Source organism: Phaethon aethereus (assembly GCF_964289735.1).
Source record: "Phaethon aethereus genome assembly, chromosome: 3".
Lineage (NCBI taxonomy): Eukaryota > Metazoa > Chordata > Aves > Phaethontiformes > Phaethontidae > Phaethon > Phaethon aethereus.
In genome coordinates, this window is record NC_138576.1 from 84,056,922 (window position 1) to 84,081,898 (window position 24,977).

The 24,977-nt window shown below is 36.3% G+C and overlaps 1 protein-coding gene across 2 annotated transcripts in view; it reads right to left on the reverse strand.

The window, feature by feature from the left end:
* Positions 1-24,977, reverse strand: part of SIPA1L2 (signal induced proliferation associated 1 like 2) — a gene marked incomplete at both ends in the record, with an annotated part of 87,383 nt that overhangs the window by 14,771 nt on the left and 47,635 nt on the right. For both annotated transcript variants that reach the window (XM_081997944.1, XM_081997943.1), the window contains 8 exons: positions 1,979-2,198; positions 5,084-5,237; positions 7,849-8,073; positions 11,778-12,166; positions 15,920-16,023; positions 16,429-16,532; positions 18,028-18,111; positions 21,656-21,913. In XM_081997944.1, the coding sequence (XP_081854070.1) occupies positions 1,979-2,198; positions 5,084-5,237; positions 7,849-8,073; positions 11,778-12,166; positions 15,920-16,023; positions 16,429-16,532; positions 18,028-18,111; positions 21,656-21,913 (1,538 nt within the window). The remainder of the gene's footprint in view (positions 1-1,978; positions 2,199-5,083; positions 5,238-7,848; positions 8,074-11,777; positions 12,167-15,919; positions 16,024-16,428; positions 16,533-18,027; positions 18,112-21,655; positions 21,914-24,977) is intronic.

Consider the following 24,977-nt stretch of genomic DNA (forward strand, 5'->3'; position numbering starts at 1 on the left):
ATTGAAAGGAACTTTTATAATACAAAACCAGAAAATAGAGGTTGTACATGTAAACAGCATGAACTTTGGATATCAACAATAAGCTTCACTTTGACAGAATACTAGTTTCATGTTTTTTCCCAGCTATTTGTATAAATAAACTTTGTGTATCCAAGAAGCAGCGAGAATGGAAAATAAGGTGTCTAAGACAGAACTAATACACAAAACACTAAAATTTCACCGCTGGAGGAGCAGTACACAGCTTGAGTGTACACCGTTCATTGTCTTGTGTCAATCTCCAGAATAAAAGCCCACTGAAGTTTTGATCCCACTGCACATTTACCTTTACAAGAAATGTCTCTAAAAACACAGGCCTAACAGTAAAAGAAAAAAACACAATCAAGGGTACCTGATTACATATGTATCTCCTTCACAGACTGTAAAATCTGCTGAATTAGTCTCAAATGAAACAAAATGGATCTTCATTCTCTATCATTAAAAGCAAAAGATCTTTTCACACCAAATTTATAGTAAAGAGTTTCACTGTGATAGAAGAATATTTTTAGAACAGCAAAAGGTACACCAAGCATGCATTCCCATCTGAAGCAGGAATTCAGCACTTGTTTGCGATACCAGTTTAAAATTAACCAGTGGTTAGTGACTAAAACTCGGTCTCATAGCTGACGCCACTATAACTAGAAAAGTGTAAGGCTTTAGGCTTTGTAAGGCTAGTGTAAGGTTCTAGGCTGTAACTAGAAAAATGTAAGGCTTACTTCTGAAAGTTAGAAAATGACTACTAGCTCCTGAAAGACAGGATGAAAGATGGAGCCTTTTTTATTAGTATTTCTTTTAAGTTATCTGTCTGCATTCTCTCTGGACATAAGCCTACAAAAATTCTTAATGCTTTCAAGAAATCCACCCACAACTTTTTAACTATGGACTTCAGAGCCCACAACTCCTCTACTATTTTTTTAAATAGAGGTCAGCGGTGATGCAATATTAAAGTAGCTAACTAAAAGTGCCCCTTTTTTTTCTAGATTGGGTGTCCTCTATAGGTCAGCCTAAAATAACTGAGATGTGAAGCGATTTAGCATTTTTTTAAAAAGAATTCACAATTTAAAATATATAAACATGGATATGTAGCCTGAATATATCTATCTGGCTGTGTACATTTGGGTGGTGGTATATAAGCACGTATATTTTTCACAATTTCCTTTGTTGTTTTTTTAATTTTATTTTCATAATTTCCATTCCATATTTTCTGTAAAACTACTACAAACTTTATAGTTCATTGCTCCATACTGGAATTATTGAAAGATAATCATATAATAAAGATCTTGCTTATGAAGACCTCACAAGTGAAGAGGCACCTTCATAAAATAATTTTAACTTAGCATCCCAGATTACTCTTTTTTTTCCTGCTTTTAAAACTGAAGTATTATTTGCAAAGGTTTTATTAACATGTTAAAATAAGTTTATCAGCAAGTTCAGTTTTGAAATTGGAGATGGTGATGACAACTATTGCACATTTCCTTTTAAGATGTTATCAAAAGGATCATCTAAATATAAGCTGTCCCATTTAGCTATTTTATTGAATATATTCATGAATATGTCAGTAATTTGAATGCACACAAAAAATAAGTAAATAAAAATATTGAAACAAAACAGGCAGGCTTGGCTTAATTAGGTCACCACTGCAAAATAAAATTATAATAAGAAATATCTTCAGATAAATGTTTGTTTCCTATCACTGGTCTCATGAAAATTTTTGGGAAATAAAATGAATGCTGTCTCCAAACATGATAAATCTGAATTGATCACTAAGGGAAGCATAAGTATGTACTGCTGACCAAATATGCTTTTGCTAGGATATGTAGAACCCTGATTTGACATTTCATAATTTCACCTTAAAAGTAAAATCTAACTCAATATTTTGTGATTTGTTTGAGTTTTTATTACAAATATTCCAAACGCAACAATGACAGTAACAATCACTCACTTCTCAGATTTCCCATTCCAGGAGTCAGGCTCATTCTCGGAGGCAGTGTGCTGTGATACGGTGGAGTAGTGCTGAATAAGATATCATTTGGCAAGGCCTGGTCTAGCATTGAACTTCGAGAGCTAGCATATGAAGATCCTCTTCGATTGCTACATATACTCTCGTCAGATAAGGTACGATAAAGTGTCCTCCGTGGAGAAAGGTTTCCATAAAATGAAAACTAAACATCAAAATATGAAGATATAAGAACATGTATTACTGGTTAAAATAATTCACATGATCATATCCCATCATCTGTTCTTGGGAGTATTTTTCTGGGCAAGCACTCTGGAATTCTTGAGCTACTGCAGAAGATCAAAGATTTGTTCTACCATATCAGATCTACTGGGGCCTCAAAGGAGTTACTGAATTGGATCTTCATCCTTCCTCTTGATACTTTGGAACACATCACCATGAATTAATCAGATACTGTGTAGTTTTATTAATTCTGAAATGTTAAATTAAACCTCCACAGTCTTATGACTGTTTTCCAGAAATATATATAAGGTTACCAACTCTGGCAACATTTATTCAAGACTATGCATAGAACTGTTTGATTTTAATTTGAAATTACTATGCTTTAGTACCAAACATTCTGAATTAATATATGGTGCAATATAATTCATTGGACAATAAAAGTGACTTGAGACACTGCATCTCTACAGATTGAACAAAATAGACTTAGAAAAGAGGATAGAGTTCAGTGAAAACTGCTTATGCATTTCAAAAAGTTACTTAAACACAACCCAAATATCTACACTAAAACAAGATGTTACTGTATTGTAAAACTGGGCCATTCCACTTCATATGTTGTTCTTCAGCACTGCAAATCCGGTTATTCTTCACATCTACAGAGGTCAGTTATTGCCTTATTATTTTAACTGGTTTGTCCTGCATATAGCAGTTTAATGTCCTGTTCTGTTTTCTTTGTAATTAATTATGCGTTGCACACTGCCTATGCGCAATGTATGATTAAGAGCAGTAGCTTTTTGAAACAGTGAATATAGCATAGAATTAAAGGTGTCCACATCGTTTTATTTCTGACAAAACTTGCTCACGGATGAATACTCCTAAAAGGAATACACAGAAACACTCAATCATGCTACAAGACACAGTCTTTGCAAAATACTTAAATACACTTCATAATGCTAGCTCAGGAAAGCATCTATCTTGATGACAATATAGAATATGCTCAATTGTTAGGATGCTTAACTGTGTCTCAGAAAAAATGAGGGAGATATTCATATTCTAATGTAGGAAAGCATCAAAATACTACATCAGTTCTAGAGATTTGCCTGAAACAGATAGGGGCTGTGGGGATAAACATCAATCAAAACTTTAACACACACGTAAAATGTCCACAACAATAGACATAAGCAGCATCCCTAAATGGATGGATAGAGGACATACACAGCATCCTTAAATGAATCGATATACGGTATCCTTCTACAAGCAGTGGTTAAAGAATATCAGAAGACCCTGAGCCACATTAGGCAAAGGGTTAAAAGCCTTTACCCTCTGAATTGAAGGGTCTCTGACTCTCTTTCCTGCACTCAAGATTCCCAGCAAGCATCCTGTTGCAATTCTTGGCTGTTACTCAAGTCTCCTCAACCTTATACTGCATCTTCTACCTATGCAGTTCATTTAGCCATGCAAACATGTTGAATGTTAATTGTTGAAGCTTTACAGAATTTCCTTTCAGGGTGCGACAAAAATAGTGGGAATGGTGGTGTAGGGTTGATGGTTGGACTTGATGATCTTAAAAGGTCTTTTCCAACCTTAATGATTCTGTGAAAGATTAAACATTACCTAGAGGGCTCATTATTCCCTGATCTATGAAGAAGGTAAAACAAAACCAAACCAAAATGTGATTTGATTCTGTAGAATCTTACATATTCAGAAAATTCCTTTCTGGTTTCGCTGTCAAAGACAACTGACTCACCTATACCAAGATTACTAACCTCTATGAAGGCATAATCAAAGACTAGATACTGCTGAGTCCTACGGCTGGGGATCCCCTGGGAGTCAGGGCCTACGGCCTCTCTTAGTGAGCTTTTCTTTGAGTGTCTTGGGAAGGGAAAGGGACAGCAGTAATTTATCTCAGGATGGCCACACTTCCTCACTCCTTGTTGTTTCTTTGTTAGGTATCTAGAAACGTTGACAGCTCTTGAAATCATCACACAAAACCAATTATTGTATCAATCATAGATCATAAACACCTCTAGGACTTCATTCATGAGAATTTGAACACATATAACGCATACTTAACATACTGCATGTTAAAAAAAAAATCTGAATTTTAAATTTAACTTTGCATTTAGAGGATTCCCATGTGTTACTTTTGTTCAGACATGATGATTATGCTTTTTAGCACATTGCATAAACACCGTGGGTTAAGAGAGCATTGAGTTAATATTGAAGTGTGACAATTATCTTGAGTAATTTAACTGCTTTTCGCTTTATTCCATATTAAGCATAGAATTCAGAATCATGTATCTTTTGGGGAGTAGTAAATTTTAAGTTCTTTATCCACTTTTTGTGAACTTTTAAATATTACCAATTGTCATCATACTATAAAGATTAGATGTATGCTCTCCACTAGCACTGATAATTATGCCTTTTGAGCAGTTGCCACTGATACTTAAACAAGATTGTGATTCAGACTTCAAACAGAATTGTTGGGACTGAGCATCACAGGGCAGGAGAAAGCAGGCTGCTTTTATTTATGTGCCTTAACATCATATGGGGTGTATAAATTTAGGTCTCCTACCTTGAAAATCTTTGAAATTTTAAGTTTCTTAACTTGCACCTGCTTCTGCTCAAGCTAAGCAAAGACATACTTAAACAAATACTACATTTCATGCCTAATCATCAAACTTGATATCATTATCATATTGTGGGAAATGATATTTTGGGACTTATAGTCAGTATTTATAGCATGCCCATGGAATATATTTGCTTGTACAAAATGATACTGTCTTCTCTATAGCAATTTTGGGAATACCAGAAATTAATTTCTAAGGTAACTGTGTCTGAGACACACAGACCCAAAAAAAAGTAGCTAACCTTTCTTCTCCCCTCCTCCAGAGCGAGGCTGTCTGGCAGCATCAACCTCAGAAAATCTTCTTTGGACAAGACTTGCTGGCTTTCAACAATGGCGTTCCTCACAGAAGTTTGGAGTGGACTCGATGCAGACACAGCATCAATATCATCATACACTCTGTTGAGACAATTGGTGTTTTTAGCAAAAGAAGCAATAGTGCTCTTGGATTTGAAAGACTGCATTCATTTTCTGTTACAAAGTAAAAATTGTTAGAAGTATCTCCCGCCACAGCACACTCTTGGTTAAAACATTTTTTTGACCATTTTCTATTTATGAAACTGTTTGTGGGTCCAAAATGAAATTCTTAAACCACTGAAAAATAAATTTTAGGAATTCTAGAGAACAATTTAAAAAAAAATAACGTTTCTTTTCTCCAGGCTTGTCTTTTTTTTTTTTTTCCACACCACACTTCTCTATTATTAAACATTTCCAATAGTTCATCACAAAATAGTTCAACTTTTACTTCCTTAGCAAATAAGAAAATCAATATTTTATAGTGTGATATTGTACCCAGCTTCACGATCTGGAAAAATTACTATGGTCATCAATGGCAATGTTTGAAGTGTATTGGTAACTGACTGTGCCACATGCCAAGTGTGGTTTATTATCAGCAATTTCATAAACATCTTTAGCTAAATAAAACAGCTGTCCTCCTTAATTATCAGCATATAAAAATGTATTTACAGTCAACAAAAGACTGTCAAACTAAATTATTATCTTTCAGCTGCCTTCCAGTGAGAAAGGAGAGAGAGAATTTTAACAGGTTTACTCTGGAAATGCAGTCAAAGGAACTAGAAATTCCCAATCACACAGAACATACATTTGTGAAGCCATTACTTACTGCCAAGTGCAGCATAATCCCTCTGTCTTTAGCAGACAGGAAACAAGCTTTGCTACAGTAAAGTGTAATTCTCAGTGAATTATATCCTATAGTGGCACAACACTCAGCAATTGACCTGATTATCATTATCATTGCTAATTAGAGATGTTATTTTTTTTCAACATAATTATCCTCAGAGAGATATTTCCTCTCTGTGATGTATAGAAAGCTTTCCTAGAAAGAAAGAGGTGAAGCAATGCTCTATGGCATGGAAAAATCTGAAAATATTTTCTGATATATGAAGTGCTGTTATATTCAATTAATATTTCTTAAATAGAACAAGCTCCTGAAGATTCTTTTCTAAATTGCTGTGGTTTCAGTCTGAATACCATGATTCAGTAAGCAATTTTGTTTTAAGGGTTCCATTCAAAATAAAGAGAAATTGTTTCAGGAGTTCATCTGAACTTCAAAATGCAAAAACTTGTGGGAATCAATGAAGTTCCCACTTTTTAAGTGCAAACACTACTATGACGGAACAATTTAAAAAATCAAAACATTGTGGGGCGGGGAGGGAGTCAGGGAATGAAATCACCAGTACAATAGCAGAAAGAAACACAAATAACCAGGACAGGAAGGTAGTAACATCATCTCCTTTTGAAAAATAGGAATTTAAGAGCTTAACTTCAGGCTCCTATTTCATAGCACATATATTCTAGGTAATATTTTAAAATCTGGATCTTGCCATAAATATGCACATGTATGCAATATGAGATATTAGGTGCAAATAACCCATTCCCATTAAACAAAGAGTAGTCCCATATTAAGCATTTGAAAATCAGGTACTGCATGTCATCTTGTCAATCTATCAAGATATATTGGGTTGACTATGATTTATTGAGAGATAGAACTGAGTAGCTTGTGCACAAAAAGAAAGCAAGGAGGTTATCTGAGAGATAACAGGAATTTAAAAGTTAGTTTTAAACAGCAGATTCCAGCATTACTTATTACTGCTGCAACACTGGGAAAGTATCATCTCTATGTATATTTGAGACACTGCACCTTTTCCTTTGAGTACAAGCCTTTTTCTTCCACCTAAGAACAACACATTTCTCATGAGCTATGCCTGTGTTAAGCTGTACATACAGCTGTTTGTTAGAAGTGCTCTGAATATTTTTGCCCAAATGTCACTTGTTAGAAAACTATGTAGTTTTATTGAAGCCTGCACATCATGTAGAGTCTTGTGAAGAGACGGTCAGATATAGCCACACTTAATCTTTTTCTTGCGGGGTCCTAACTGCCAGTTTGTATGTACCTGTTCATTAAAGCAAAGTCAGAAAAGATATCAAATAACCACTAAAATGACCCCAGCTGGCACTAATTTTTTAAAAGTATCTACCATATATCACTGACACATTTATGGTCATCTCTCTCATCTGTAAGGTATTAGCCAATGTAATAGGCAACAAGGAAGTAAGTTTTAATACAGAAACATCAGGAAGTAAGCTTTTTTCATCCAATTAAAGTTCCTGAAGATTTGTAGACAAGGTCTTTAAGACCTTAATAAAACTGCACCTTTCCAATTATTTCCTAGAGATTCAAAATGGAAATTCAGAATGTCTGACATAGCCATACATTTTTGCCTACACACATTTTCAGAAATTTCTGTCAACTTGCTTTACTTGACACATTGGAAAAAGACGCAGCTGGATAGAACAGAGGAGAAAACAGTATCCTGTACGGTTGTTGTCCTTTTTTGTTTTTTTGGATGTAACTTTGATACATAAAAGTACAGAAAAAAACCCCAAAAATTTAAAGGCAAAGTGAAATTTGTAGTTTTAAATTTTTCTATCCTATTTTGAAATTTACATTCATTACCCTTCTTCCCCCAAATTAAAACAGAGGTCTTACTCATGGCATTCAGAAACTTCAGATTCTTCAGGTGTAGGACTTCCTTCTGATTTTTTCCATCCAATGACATATTTACTCACTGCTCCTTGTCTGTGGTATGGTTTTGAAACTGACCCGGAAACCTGTTGACTACTATTCTGCGACACTATATAGACTTTGGAGGTATCCAGGGAGCCACTCTTTTTAGAGCAATGTGTTGATGGGCTTCCTGAATGGTGTGACCCACTGAAAAAGTAAAGAAAACACACAAAAGCAAAAATGAAATCTGCTATACAACAACAAATCAGAAATGCTTTCTGGTATGCAGCTGTAATTCTTAATATTAAGAATAACTTAATATTAAGTTTTTATCAAGGTTAAAATCAAGGTAGTAATATTGGTACAGTAGTTTTCTACATTCCAGTGGTGTATGCATTAAAGCTCTTTGAGAACACAATTGCGATGAGTTTCTAAAACAAGCAATATATGTAATTCAACTTGCTGAAATGCCAGTGCAAATTGATATGAATTAAAAGACTAAGTTTGAGACATTTATATAGAATTTGTGTGTGCGATTTTAAGTAAATATGTACACACACATTATTAATGGCGTAATTCCATTTACATCAAGAACTACATAGGGAATTACCCCAAATATCTCTAATTATAAAATGTATGTGCTTTTGCACTTCATGTTAATTTTGCCAGTTCACACACAAGCTGTCTTTCATTCAGTACCATTGAGAATTTAATATTAACAGAAGTAAATTTCAGTTCAACAAAAACAGTCCTCTGGATAATTTCAATAGCCTCTTTTATTATGAATAATAGCAGTAGTAGGCACTACTGAAACCTTTTACTGAAGATTCTCAAAATTATTTAAGATTAACTAAAGCAAACACTTTCTTGAAGAATAAATTTCTTTTTTCATCTTGGAGGTGAAGTAAGCAAAGCATTCAGAAACCCGGTGCCTTGCCTAAAATCAGAAGCTGGAACCTGAAGCAGCAGCTCCTAACTCTTGTTGTTGGTTTACAAATACCAAACACAATGGTATCTTTTAATCTAATCCCAGGAGCATTGGATTAATTCACAGAAGACCAGAAGGTGCTGCTGAAAGTGTAACAGACATGGCTAGTTTGCTGTCCATGCAGAGTCAAATACAAGCAATGCACATGCATAGATGTCATTAGATCAAATTAAAATGCCTACTGTGGAAGAAGGTTGAATCATTAAGGTAATGGATTAATAATTTTGATCACAGTTAGTATGTGCATTTAATCTTAAAACCAATTTATTTTCTCTCCTCTCTCCCTCTTCCTCCCCAAAAAGTAGAAACAAGATTATGAGGTTTTGGGGGAAGAAAATAATGTGGGTGATGTTAAAACCTTTTTCGCTTGCTATCCTTGCATATATGCAAATAAATTATGTAAAGATGTGGCAAAGCAAATAATTCAATTATGAAAAATTTATATCTAAAGATGAAGAAAACATTGAAGCACGATGTAAAATACATATCAAATGGACAGCAAGGACATTATCCAGAGGATTTTAGACTTCTCTTTGTAACTAAATTTAAGAAAAATTGAGCGTCCAGCCTCATTATGTAGGTTTTAAATAAGTGAATATTTTTGAAGTGAAGAAATAAAATGCCTGTAAAACCCTGGTTTTGGATAATGAGTTCAGTGCAATGGTTGGAACAAGCAGTATATATTTTTAGGATCCAAAAGAGATGTTCTATGTAAGAAACAAAGCAAAACTAAAAGCAATGATGCTAAGCTGTTTCAGCTACAGTAACATGAAGGTATTTGATAATTCATGTGCATAATTAATATAAAATAGGAGAGATAAACCCATTAATAACAGAGCTGTGAGACATAATGTTGTGCATAGCTCAAGTCAGTCTTGCAGTTTGAGATACTGTTTCCCACAGCACGTTTAATTCTGTAAATCTTACTTGGACACTGCAGTATTAGTTTTTTCAGGAGGTTCTTTATCACGTGACGGTTGGACTTGATGATCTTAGAGGTCTTTTCCAACCTTAATGATTCTGTGATGATGTTAGAGAATCAGGCCAGTATATTTCAACCAACCAACATCTTTCCTGTGCATTGCAGATATTCAGTAAACAGAATACTATTTTAATAAAGAAAGGTTGCATTTATAGACCAATGTCATTCCACCAGTCTGTGGTCTTGTTTCTTGAAGTTTTACACTGTTTAGCTACTGCAGAACAAGTTTACTGTTTACATTCATAAAATAATTGTGAATGAATGCCTCAATAGCGTTAGAATTTCATCATTATAGATTATGAAGAAACACAAACTCAGTGTCTGACCAGTTGGAAAATATACATGGGATTCAGCAGTAGATATCATATGCTTATATGTTAACTCAACTTTCTTATGTCTATTCGAACACATCAGCGTTGCAGCATCACAACTATAAAATGAGATTTTTTTTAATAATGTATGCTTGTGGGTGCTGTAAAGGTGATGCCAGCTTTTAAACCAAACTGCGAAGTTATTTATCATTCCAACATAATTTGAAGACTATGTAAGCAAGGTTTAAATAAAGCAGTTGGGTCACATAACAGAACTCTGACATTTTCCTATAGCAAAAAGATTTGCACACAAATTAGAAGGTGGCCGTTTGAAAACATTGCTATTGCCAAAGTGGAATTGGGCAATCCCAATGTGAGTCGTCATCTCAACAATAATTACTACTTTGGAAATGCCGAGGTAAGCTCACTTAAAATCTATATGCTTTTTAAAAAAATGTTTAATTAATCCATAAAACATGTATTCCATAGAAGTGAGCAGCAGATTACTTAATGGTTGCCTGGCACTTTAAATATGACAGCTGCCACACAGTTGCTGAGAATTCATATTCTAGCCATTAGAAATCTATTTCAGCTCATTATGATGAAGTCCTAGAAACACTGAGCTTACTTCTAGCGCTTTAGAAGTCTCAATATATAAAATTAAATCTCAACATACACAAAGCGGAATAAATCTGGAGCTTCTGCATTATCACAGGGGTAGCAAAAGCATTTACCTAGTTTCCACAATAGTCTATACAATAGTCTATACTATCTTCTATAACTTGTGAAAAAAACCTCTAGAAGTCAGAATAAGTATACAAGATTAATTCGCTCATGTCAAGCGTATAAAGAAATGAGGATACAAGATATTATTTAGTTATTTTCCTGTACTGATTGACATTGAAAACAGGAAAATCAGAGGGAAAAATAGAACAATTTCCTTCCATCCTTTACAGAGTAAAAGCCTTAACACACAGACCAAAGCTTCAACTTCAAAGTCACCATAAAATGAGAATTGGGAGAGAAAGGCAACCAGCTTTAAAAGTGTACTTTCAAAGTTTGCTTTAGAACAAATGTACCATGCACACATTCCACTGGTAACAAAAAGAGCAGCTGAAAAATCAATCAGAAATTCAGTTCAACAGACAAAATTGTAAAGCATACATCACAATAATGCAAATTAGGGGGGATGGTATACAATCCAGTTTCACCGTATGTAAAAATTATCACTACACATAAAAATTGTCCACTGCAATTTTTCTGATTTCCCTCAGCATTACCTCCCAGGTAATTTTTTGCACTGTACTAAAAAAAAAAAAGTATGTGAAATAAGTTCTAGATGCAAACTTCACTTTTACTCAGGGATGTTCTCCAACTTTAAAAACCTAAGCAATGTGCACAAGGTCACATACAAAGTCTCCATCAGCTCTGGGAGTAGGGCTAGCTATGGTTTTTAGGCAGACTCATCAAAAATTGCCTGAAAACTACTCATATAGGCATTTAAATACAACAAAAAAATTCAAAATCAGTTAAGTGCACTTTCAAAGAAAGGTAAACAGAATAACAACAATGAAAAAAAAGAGTTTTCTGTATGCTAATCTATAATCCATAATTTGTAAGAAACACATACCTGGAATGAGAGGAGATTTCACTTAGGTCCCCCATACTGCCTTCAGCTGTATGACTGGTAGAAATAGCAGAGGCATAGCTATGAACAGCATAGATTTTAGCTGGATCATCATCTGGGCCAGGAGTTTCAGAAGACTCGGCCCACTGCTCAGTACGACAATGTACTCCAGACCTGCTGCCAGCAAGGTGCAAGGGGGCCAGAAGAGGAGCAGGCATGCAGGGAGCTGTATCAATTCCACTGTCAGTAGAAGCCCCCTTTATATATGTTAATCCAAGCAGCTCAGGATCCATCAGATCTCCAGAACCAAAGTGTTTTTCATCACTGTTGCTGGATGTATTACTGGATAGGGTGTTGCTGCTTGAGTGGCTTGAACAGCTTTTGTCTCCAATCTGAACAACAAGAAAACACACAAAAAGAAGATAAATTACTGAATTTGTGCCATTCAAAGACCATTTTCTTATTTTTTACAGTATGTTATATTATAACTGTGAAGTATAAAACCAGCTAATTATACCACCCGTTTCTATGAAATGAATTGCACAACTGGCTAGACATATTAAAGGTTGATGTCACTGCAAATAAAAAGGCTCTAGTTACATCTTCTATGGCAAATCTTAAGATCACACTTGAATTTTCTTATTAGAGGATGTGCTTAACATCCATAAAATTGCATTGCTGAACAGTTAAAATAAGCATTTGTTAAAGCTAGAAGCATTAGTAATTATTGTTTAAACAAGTTCTACTGCAAATCTGAAAAAAACCGAAGACTGAATTAACCTTGGCTTTTTCTCAATGTGGGGTAATATGTAGCTTATTGGATCAAATCCAATTGGATGTGTGGCTAGTTAAATTGAAGCCAATTGTGATGTATGTGTACCAGATGAAAGTAACTCAAGTTACAAGGCCCTAAGCTAAGCATGGCTATTGAAGCGGAATAATTATCTCAGACATTTGTGTAAATAAAGTTGGGGGGGTTTGTTGGTTTTTTTAAAAGAGATTTTATAGAGAGTTGGATTAATTTATCAATGTGACAGAATGGCCAGAATTAGGGCAGATGGACTTCTATTAGGTAGAATTTAAGTGGGAAGGGTGACTAACTTTTTTATCAGATTCCCCTCCTAGCAGATGCATATAAACATAGCTGCTGCTTACACATTAAAGCAGTTAGACAAGGCAGCCTTTCCAGACATGACACTTCTACTCCACATGGAAATTAACAGGCCTCAAAATTTGAGAAAATTATTTTAGGAAAAAAGGAGGGGTTACATTTGCATTCATTCTAACCTTTACAAGGTGGCTATCACCTTAAAACCAATGGAACAATTGATAAAATTACAATGAGCAGTTTTTTCAAGCAGAGGGACTTGGAGAAGGGTGTCTGGAGAAAAGGCATGTCACTTCTTATTGTAAATGTAAAATGGAACCAAAGTGGGAAGAAACAAGGTGGGGGGAGGAAGAAAGCTCAAAGCCATAAAATTAGCCTTAGAAGACACACTGCATGTATGAGCCCCGCCCCCCCCCGCCCCCAAATTTCCTGTACGTTGCTGGACATACATGCTTAGGCACCTCCTTGGCCATGCAAGCAGCAGAGAATCTGGACAACAGTTACTGACATAGACATCTTGAACTGCTCAAAGTTCACCATGGCAATACCTTAGGATCATTTTATGCATTTCCTTGTGCCAAAAGAAATTATTGTATGAAAGCTCAGCATGGCTCTAATTGTTATATGTTGTTAAAGATTAAAAAAAAAAAAAAAACAAAAAAAAACCTGCAGGAATATGGTATTTATTCCAGGAGAACAAAGACAGCTTGAAGATAGCCAGTGAAATTCCCCGCACTCTCCTTCCTCCAAGTTAAAACTGATAAAAAGACAGTATAGACATTTTTTTCCAATTTTTTTTTCCAAGTTCTTGTACATTTGCTGTAGCCATCAGTGTGAATTTCACTGGCTTGCAGAGACATATAGCGAATCGAGCTAAACAAAAAGTGTCTGTGCAAGAGAACATGACAAAGTCCTTTTACAAGGTGACTTTTTTTTCTGTTTTACGGCATCTAACAACAAAAGAGCCTCATTTTATTAGTATTATCCTTATAATAATGCTAGTTTTTACTTTGTACAATATAGTTCTCTTGCACCTGCACTATGCATATGCAGGCAAACACAAACATAAGACCATTATGAAATATTCTGTTCAGAACCCCACCATCCAAAAAAGCATGTGAGCTGCCATTACCATAAAACTCATAACTTACATTTGTTATCAGTGCTCTGTTTAACACTGATTGCTACATATACTGATTCTAGCTTCCTGCCAACTTTGGCTTAAGATAAAAGAAAGTATTGTTGTCTTCACATGCAGAAATCTACAGCATGATTCTGTTTATGACAGTATCTTTCTCATAGAATCATAGCATTGTTTAGGTTGGAAAAGACCTTTAAGATCACCAAGTCCAGCTGTAACCTAGCACTGCCAACTCCACCACTAAACCATGTCCCTAAGCAATGCATCTATACACCTTTTAAATAGCTCCAGGGACAGTGACTCAACCACTTCCCTGGGCAGCCTGTTCCAATGCTTGACAACTCCTTCAGAAAACAAATTTTTCCCAATATCCAATCTAAACCACCCCTGGTGCCACTTGAGGCTGTTCCCTCTTGTCTTATCTCTTGTTACTTGGGAGAAGAGACTGACACTCACCTCACTACAACCTCCTTACAGGTAGTTGTAGAGAGCAATGAGGTCTCCCCTCAGCATCGTCTTCACACTAAACAGCCCCACGTCCCTCAGCCGCTCCTCATAAGACTTGTGCTCTAGACCCTTCCCCAGCTTCCCTGTCCTTCTTCGGACATGCTCCAGCATCTCAATGTCTTTTTCTTGTAGTGTGGGGCCCAAAACTGAATACTGTATTCCACCGCAGTGGAATTGTATTCCACTGGATTCCACCTGCGGCCTCACCAGGGCTGACTAGAGGGCAGACAGTCACTTCCTACTCCTGCCAGCCACACTATTTTTTTTACAAGCCAAGATGTTGCTGGCCTTCTTGGCCACCTGGGCACACTGCTGGCTCCTGTTCAGCCGGCTGTCGACCAACACCCCTGGGTCCTTTTCCATCGGGCAGCTCTCCAGCCACTCTTCCCCAAGCCTGTAGCGTTGCATGGGATTGATGTGACTCAGATGCAGGACCTGGCACTCGGCCTTGTTGAACCTCATAGAATTGGCCTCAGCCCATTGACCCAGCCTGTCCAGATCCCTCTGCAGAGCCTTCCAGCCCTCAAGCAGATCAACACTCCCACCCACTTTGGTGGCACCTGCAAGCTTGCTGAGAGTGCACTCAATGCCCTCATCCAGATCATTGATAAAGCTATTAAACAGAACTGGCCCCGATATTGAGCCCTGGGGAACACCACTTGTGACCAGCCACCAAGTGTATTTAACTCCATTCACCGCAACTCTTTGGGCCTGGCTGTCCAGACAGTTTTTTACCCAGCAAAGTAAATGGGAAACTGGCCTCATATTCTTACCTATCTTAGTCTACAAATAGTGTATAGACTATATATAGCAGGTTTTTCCATGCAGCAAACAAAAAAAAAAAAAAAAGAAAAAGACAGCGCATAACATTAGTGTACTTTCCACCAGTAAGTCATTGAGGATTTTGCCATTACTGAAGACAAGTCACTAAACTACGTGGACTAGAAATCTGTTTAGCATTCCCAACATACAAGTTACATTTTTATAGTGCTTATTGGTAGTTATACTACATGGGTATTTCACACAACATGACAAGTGGTACAGTGAATATAATTTTTTTTTAAAAGTATATGAAATACTTCACAGGTTAAGAAAGCCAGTATAAATGAAGTTGTAAATAAACATCTGAGTGTAGACTATACTAGTTTTATCTCCTCAGTGCCCCAGACCCAAGCCCTCCTGGAATTTTTAGTTTATAAACACAGATTAAACATACTCAACCCCACATCTAGGTGAACATACTCTTTGCCACCCAAAACACACAGTTGTCTTCATAAATCACTAAAATTTATTTTTAAGATGTATTTCTTTAAGTCCAGGGTGGGACTTTTACAGGGTTTTCTGGGATTATTTTTAGAGTTTTGAATGACATACAAGTAAAAGACTTACATGTGAAAGTTTGTTTGGCGACTCCTTGCCACTGCCTTCTTTCTGTAAAGCCCGGTCTTTGTAGGAGCTCAGGACTTTGGTCGATGGTGCATGCCACTTGGTTTCTGCCATAAATAATTGTGTTTTAATTTCTGAATGCTAAAAAGATGAGTATACTGTACAAAGAAAAAAGGCTTAGCATCAGGCTTCAAACCTGTACACTCTTTGGAATCAGTGATGTGTATCTTTGCAGAATTTCCTAAGATCTAGTTTTTCAACGATAATTAAATGAAGTTCAACCCGCTTTTCCTCATTCATGAAGCTTTCTGAAGTTCAGAAGTAGTTTGTGGCAAGTATTATCTAGATATCCCATGCCATATTCTGTTGGACTGTCTGTAACAGTTCCTGCTTTCACTGTCTTATTACATGCTCTTTGTGTATCAAAACGCCACCATCAGAAGGTGACTGCACTTCAAAAGGCACTGCATTGCAAGGAACACTTATTTTAAAGATACAGTGGTTTTCATTACCAGAATGTCTAGTTCCTTCCAAAGTTTCCTCTCGTTCTCTGCCTCCTTCACACTCCAGTGAGCCTGCACCTTGGTGGTGTTCATGGAGCAAAGGGGACTGGCACCTTTTAACGTAAGCAGAAAATTAAGCTGTTTGGTTTTTTTTCCCTAGAAAACGAGTTACATGGTGAACAACAACAGTTTTTACTCTTCAAAGCAAATATTTTGTAAGTGATTTCTTTAAACAATCATCATTCCCCGCTGCAAGGAAGTATAGCAACATTTTCTAACACTGCATGGAAATATTTACATACAGTTTTTTCAACAGCATACTGTTGTATCTTAAGTGTGAATAGGCCAAGACGACACTGAACTTCAAGAAGAAATGCATTCTTGGGGCTATATATCCAATGTTTTTGCAATGGAGAACTATGGTAATGTATGCTTAACCAGTTTATGAACTAAGCCCCACAGAAAATTAGGGTAGTTTTGCAGGTTTTCACACTCAGAACACATAAGCTAGTACCAGATCCATTGCTTTGTAGTGTACTGCAAAAGTTAAATTATTTCACAAAGAAACCAAGGTTGCTACTAGAAATAACTGTGCTGGAAAAATGTCAAAAAAATTGCTATAGTTTTATTTGAATTATTAGCATCTATTTAGTTGCCAGAGATTTTAGTGAGTATTCTGAAATTCCTTGAGGAGTCTCCAAGATATTGCATATCTGCTACATATATCTGAATATACATAGCACGTATCTGCTACATGGAATATCTTATCCACAAACAGTCATGCCAAAGCATCAGCTTACAGACAAGAAATCAAGCTGATGTTTTCAATATTCACTTTTTCCTGAGAAGTAGCTTCTGAACGCCAAGTGGCTAGTCTGGAATGCTTGTATATTATGCTATGTAGATACTGCCATAGGTCAATATTTTATAACAGGAGTGTTTTCTGCAGCTATATTTATACAACAAAGTGATGAATTCAAGTAATTTAGAACAGATGTCTCACCTAATATTCTTATAACATGGACAGTATATTGAGGTGGTCTCTTATATACAGATCACTAAATTCTGAAAATTCAGCACCAACTGATTAACAGGGATGTGAAAGAACCATCTATATACCGCAACAGCCTTTTAGGGAGAACAGGCCTCTGAAAGAGTGATGCTTTTTTCAGGAGAAATGCTAAAGAATGGATGCTACTGGAACAGGTACAGTAGGAAATAAAACCTTTGAAGACCATAAAGATGATTTTTTAATCAAATACCCTTACACTGAAGCAAAAGGAGGATATACTATTATTTTATTCCAGTTCTGAGTTACAAGCCAATTTCTGGCCTGTTTCTGGGAAAGCAAACATAAGAACTGTTTGTTATTTACCTGAATTGTAAAGTAACAATTTGGTTCTAAAGAGTTAAAGCAGTATGACTTTAAAATCGTATTGGCATACATGTTACGTTAAAGATCAGTAAACCTGTACATCTTAAAATATCCTAACAGAGTTTGCAAATAAATCTAAGATACAGAACATCCACATAAACTTTGTTTTAGAAAGAAGATGCATGGGACCTATATCAAGATTTAAAAAAAGAAAAAAAAAAAATCATCAATACCCATCGTATCCCACTTGCTGTCTCCACTGGCTGCTCCCGCTGGGTCCTGGGTCACTGGAGGAGGACTGGTTGCTCGGAGAACTTCTGTAATGTTGACTAGAGTCATTAACAGTGCACTGAGGTATTTGTGAGGTTTCAGCTTTGAACTGGGCTGTGCTTCTTTGATAAAATACATTCATTTTTACAAATAATGCAGATGCACTATGAACACTTGATTATATTCATTTGGGGAATTTACAGTTTCATCTTAGTTTCATAAACTTAAATAAGTATTTTCAAAGTATATTATTTATTTCATCACTAATAAAATATTTCCAACTGAATATATAAAAAAGGCACAGAAAGAGAAAGACTTAAGTGCCAAATCCTATGTTTCTTACATCTAGGTTTACTTCTGCACAAGTGGGATTACTCAGGAGTCAGATCAGCTGGATTAGGTCTCTAAATTCACAGGTGGGAAACTCTCATGAAAGATCATAAATTATTGTTATTTGTTTCGCATGTACTTCAATTTTCAACATAGTAATTTAGAAGAGGTAATACCAATACTTTTTAAATTTTATTAATTCTTTGACATAGAAGAGCAATAAGAAAACATTTATATGAATAGTATTATTTTGTACTTATTATTTAAACTTCTGAGCCTCATGTCTTAACAACGTCTCTAATTACTCCTCTTGGATTTCCAGACAATTGAAAGGCAATGCTCAAATTTGGGTTTGATCACTCTCCTACCCTTCACTTCTGTGTATATCAGTCCATAACTACAAGACAATTTCCCTCAGTGACATTACCTTTCTCTGTATTTGCCTTCTTTTTTTTATATTGTTTGGGTTTGTTCTTTTTAAAGGCTGTATGTACAAATTAATGTATGTACTCAGGCAAGAGGTGAAAAGAGGTAGTTTTGGATTTATCCACAACACTTTCCCAAGGACATGACAGTCAATAAGCAACTTTACTGTTCAGTTTGAAAATTTTGAAGACATTAGCTATTATATTTTGTCCAATAGCCAAACACATACACAATAAGTAGATAGTGTAGTGCCTAATATTTCAGCATGTCTCTCTCTGATAGGTATTGACAGGACTGAGCCTCTCTCAATCAAGTGAAATAGTCTATAGGCTACAGTTGAATTCAACTGCATGTTCTGGCTTCTTACAACCAAGAACTTTGCATTTCTTGCACACTTTAAGTGAACCAGCATTAAGCAATGGGTAAGTTATGACGCATGTGTGTCCAGCCTGATGTTTAGGACATTGGATTGTACTATCCCAGGCTAAAGAATGCCTAGATCCCAAGCCTCCCATTTGCTGGACAAGTGTCTAGGCATTAGCCTACTAAACAAAAGGTGGCTACAAATGGACAAGCACAGAAATCCAGTCAGTGAATGCCTCATACAGTTCCTTTACCGAAGAGAATGGATTCCAGACTAAAGTACCAAGACTTCTTGGTGTGAAAAAAACAGAAGAGTGAGTCTGACTGAAGCTTCACTCTTAGGCATTCGCTATGAGCGACTGTCACAGAATTAGGCACTTTGTAAAAACAAGAATAGAGCTCAAGGATAGCCTTCTATTTCTTAGTGACTGATTAGAGGAAATGCCTAGTACCGATCAACAGTAATCAACACAAAAACATTTGGATTGCCTACTCAAAAGGCTTAAACTCTCCTCAGGTACTGTACTAGGAGCATGGGTTTTCAGGTCCCAGGTTTTCATTTCACTCCAGGGACTGGGGATCTAACTGATAGATGTCACAGTAGCTGAACTGTTGCTGCTTAAGTATTTTACTATATCTAGCCCACATTTATGTTGCTTCTTCCTCTTTTTATCTCTAAAACCAGCCATTTTATCACTGACTTCAATTTCAGAAGCTCCTCTTCAGATCAGTTGCTAGAACTTCCCTGTTTTATCAACCTGCTTCTCCCTGCCTGCACTCTTCAATTTGTCTAAATTGATACTGGGCCTCTGACCCTCTAAAATCTCGTCATCATTTTCCTAGCCTGAGTATACATTTTCACCCTTGCAAGACTACTTGTAAGTACTAACCAACCTCACTTCAAACTCTTTTGTTTTAAGTCCATCTCTCTGCCAAGCCACCAAATATGCCTCCTACCATGTGGGAAGATCTTGCCAATTAGGTGACCTTCTTTTTGTGTTTCAAGACCCACATGTCACAGTTCATCATTTTTCTCTCTTTTCATTATTTATACTCTGTACCATGTCTTCCCCAGAACAGCACTTCTGCATTGCATTTTTTTTGTTTAAGTGATACAAGAATTTCTTCATGACAAGAGATAGCCCCTCTCAGCATTTTTAGTCTTAGCATTTTTTCACATGCTTCACTGAGTGTTAGGACAAGTGCAACTTATGTTTGTGAAATTTTTTGGAAATGAGTAGTATGTCAGAAAGCTTTCACTTTTTCTCTGTATAGACATACAGTATGCTTAATAAAGCTCCATAGATCCTGAAGTCTTTTTAGACATGCGACACATTATCTCCTTATGCTAGATGTTACCAAGAATTTCAGTAAGAAGACATTAGGAAAAGCTTAAGCTCTATAATGGTATATACATGCTTACAGAAATGCACCGACCCTTTTTTCAGAGGGTAAGGCGGGGGCAGGGGTAGGGGAGAAGGAGAATACAAATGATCAAATGGTTGTAACCAGGAGTCTGCCTTGATATAGACATATTTTCAAAGATATAGTACTATTAACTGTATGTATTTCAAACAATGTATAAAGTCATTAATTCTTTCCTATTAAATAATATAGATAGTGTAGCAATAGCGGTATTTTATGATTTCATTCAGAATTTTTTAAAGCTATTTAAGACTAGTATTTTAGATTTTCATATCAATTGCATATTTTCAACATGCAGTATTTTTTTCCTTAGAAATTAGAAATATATCACCTCATGGAAAAAGGGCATAAAGCAGAAATAATTGCAAACAATAAAGGACAGAGAGTTCCATGCGAGACATATGGTTTTCCTAAATAATTCAAACGTCAAATGTATTTACAAATTTTTAACTTCAAAAATAAATTTTACTTTATGAAGAATGATGAATAAATTAGAGCTAACATTTAAGGATAACATCCCATCATCTAAGAGGCGTTACATATTCAAATCACAAGCTCCGCTTTGTGTAATTAAAAGCAAAGCGAAGCATAAGGACTGGTAATGACTTACAGAACCCTTTGAAACTATGCCAATAGCTTGGTAATGAGATCAAATAACTCATTTTTAAAGGGATGAGTTCATTTTATTTACACTCATTATTTGTTTAAATAGGCTCCCAAAAGGTGGGGGACAGGACATTGTTTAGATCAAAAAGTCACAAGGCAGTTTCCCACTTTACTGATTTGGGACTAAAGGGAAAAGTCATCTGTTCCTAACAGTAGGATTCTTAGTACAGTCCACTTCCACTTCCATCACAAACAAGAAGTCACTTTTTTCAAGTAGAGGGAACTGGGCTCAGTGAATGCTCTTTAACACAGAATTAAAATTGCTGTTAAAACTCAACAAAATAAGGTTTAAAAAAATAAGTATTCCAAAGTTGTAGAAAGCAGAGCTATCTAAAGTAACGCACATTAGGAAAATAACAGGCATTAAACAGATTACATTACCTTGCACCATCTGGCAGTTTTCTATCAAAGGAAGTACTGCGAGGAATGGCTGTCTGAGCCTGCTGGAGAAGCTGCTGGCACTGCAGTCTGTCAGATGTTCCTAGGATTGGAGAGGCACGAGAGAGAGGCTGCCCAGCGGGAGTCGGCACCCGATGCCAAGTGGTATTCCTTCTGAAAGGGGTTTTATACTCACATGGGGTGCCTTCACTGTCAAGTTTGTATTCCACCATGGGTATACGACAAAGTTCTGAACAACCCCTGTGGGACAAATAAAAATGCTGATCAGTCTCACTGGAGGGAACAGAAAAAGAAATCTTGCATTCTACAGCCAGAAGCATATGCATCTTTTCCTCCCGGGTGCTTAACGGTGTTCATAGAGCATTGCACAGCCCTTTGGATGCTTCAAAATTATCATGCCAACCAGATACGAAACATTTCAAAATAAAGGATTTGCTCTCATGTGCTCAAAGGTTTTTGAACTCTCTCCTCACCCTTCAAAAAGGAGAAAATACTAAGCTTTTATAAATTATTCTGCAGCTTGAATTTTACATAATAAAAACTAGTAGAAGCAAAGCATTCAGAATTCAGCAAACATCAAGTCCTTCTATTACAGCTTTAATTTGTTTAAATTTCATAAATACAAACAATTTCTTGATGTAAAAATTTACATATCCAAAATTACAAAACATGTTTGCTGCTCTGCAGCAAGCTAAACATTTCTTAGTGGTATTGAGAACTTTCCTTTAGAATCCCACATTGTCCCCACCGAATGATAGAGCATATACACTGCAAGGCAAATGATTAAGTGGCATCTAAACATATTTCTATTTGTTTTCAAACTATACTTTCTAATGTCTCTCTTCCTGGGGGTCTCTATGCCTGGAAGAGAAATGGGGAAGCAGAAGGAAGAGATAAATCAGTAACAGTATGATTTACAACCTCTGCTTAAAGCTTACAGTGTAGCTAAATACAGCATTCCCAGAAAGTGTAAACTCAGGTAAAAATAGTGACAGTTCCCCAAATGATCAGTTTGCCTGTGGGATATTTGCTGGAGACTCAGGCTGGACTTAAATTAAGGGCTAGTTTCAGAAATTAGTTACTAGAGCTTCACACCCACTTTAAGCCAACACTGATGATCTTTGTATATATTTTATATTCTCACATACTGTCTCCATTATTTCACTGATAGGCAGCGTGTAGTAAATTAACACCTATACAGAAAACACCCTAAATAATTCTAATGTAATGCACTAAGTTTAAGAAAGAAATAGTGAATGTTCACTTCTCTCTCTCATCTACAATCCTGCTCTATCCCTTGAGCTGAGACTTCATCAGGCTTTACTTTTGTTGAAAACTCAACATTCACTGTTTCCAACTAAATTAAAATCACCTAGAGAAAATGTAATAGAGTGTGTGCAAAGTTTACAGTCTTAATCCTGAAAAATTTTTGGCACAAATGTGCAGTTCAAATCAATTGTATACATTCTTATGCATTAATGTGCTCCAAAGCTTCTGTACCAAACTGCAAGTCATTGTCAGTCTTCTGGTAAGCAGACAAAAAAAAAAGATATTATAAAAATGCTAAAAATGCTAACTATGTTATTAATAGTTGTTGAAGAGAAGATGCGTGTGCATCTATAGCAGTTACATTCTAGATACTCCATATATGCCTAGTCTGATCCAGCAAAATGCTTCGGGCTGCTGAACTTTAGTACTAAATCAGCAAACTGTTTATCCTGTAGCATTAAATCTCAGTCCCTGCTGCCACTCAAACATATGAAAAAGGTAAAGAAAGAACTATAAAATATAGAGGATAAAGCATTGAGAGTGGAGATTAATAGCCAATGTAGAGTATAAGACACTGTGAAGATGATGAGCTGAAGAGGGGTCACTAAAATGGTCCAAAACAGAACTCAGAATTACTATTTTTTCAAGGTTATTCTTTTATCAAAAATATCAATATTAAACACACTAGTAAAATTTGACATGTGTAAACTCTGCTGACAAATCATAGCTGGACATGATGAAATTATCAGAGAATTTCACAATAATGGTTTTCTGGCTTTAGCTTCCCTATGGAGTTAAGACCACATCAAGGAATGGAGCTACAGAGAAACAAATGTTATAAAATTATCAATTAATTTCAGAAGGTCAATGAGAGAGAGAGTGTGCGTGAGAGAGAGCGAGCACACGCTTGCACTGCAAATGCCACAGTTAGTCAGACCATCACTCCAAACTACCTCAGTTCACATATCTATTTTTTAAAATTGTTTCATGCTTCTGAAAATCACAAAACACTTGTTGGGCTCTTAGAATGATGAACACCATAGAAGGGCCAAGTTAAGCAAATGGCATAGAATTGTGCAAACATTTCTGCTGAAGCATACAGAGAATACATTTCTCCAGTGCAATATTCAACTGTTTATATCCCAAGACCATTCTTTTCTTCATAAAGTTCCCTGCCTCGTTCACTGCCTTCAACAAATAAGACCAAGGTGTAGGAGACAATAGCCTCTAGCAATGCAACCTTGATTCATTCCCAGAGCAGGTCCATGTTAGGTGAACATAGAAAGTTCTTAAAGGGGAAAAAAAAAACCACTCTAAGACTGATTACTCAATTAAATACTTTCATAAAACTTTATATACAAAACAAACAGAACAAAGAATGCACAGATGACATAGCAAGGTTAATATTTGTTTAATGTCCTGCATAATTTTTCATGTGGCTATATTACATACAGTTTGTCATTATTTGACTAGGAAGCTGAACAATTATGTAGGCTACAATTTCAATCATCCTTCTGCTGATTTCTTAGTACCATTCAACTCCCTTTTTCATTCCTATAGACCTTAAATGTTAAAAAAAACCAAACCACCCCCACACCAACTTTTATTATTACCTACACACCTTTTAAACACCTCCAGGGACAGTGACTCAACCACTTCCCTGTGCAGCCTGTTCCAATGCTTGACAACTCCTTCAGAAAACAAATTTTTCCCAGTATCCAATCTAAATCACCCCTGGTGCCACTTGAGGCTGTTCCCTCTTGTCTTATCTCTTGTTACTTGGGAGAAGAGACTGACACTCACCTCACTACAACCTCCTTACAGGTAGTTGTAGAGAGCAATGAGGTCTCCCCTCAGCATCGTCTTCTCCACACTAAACAGCCCCACGTCCCTCAGCCGCTCCTCATAAGACTTGTGCTCTAGACCCTTCCCCAGCTTCCCTGTCCTTCTTCGGACACGCTCCAGCATCTCAATGTCTTTCTTGTAGTGCGGGGCCCAAAACTGAATACTGTGTTCCACCACAGTGGAATTCTAT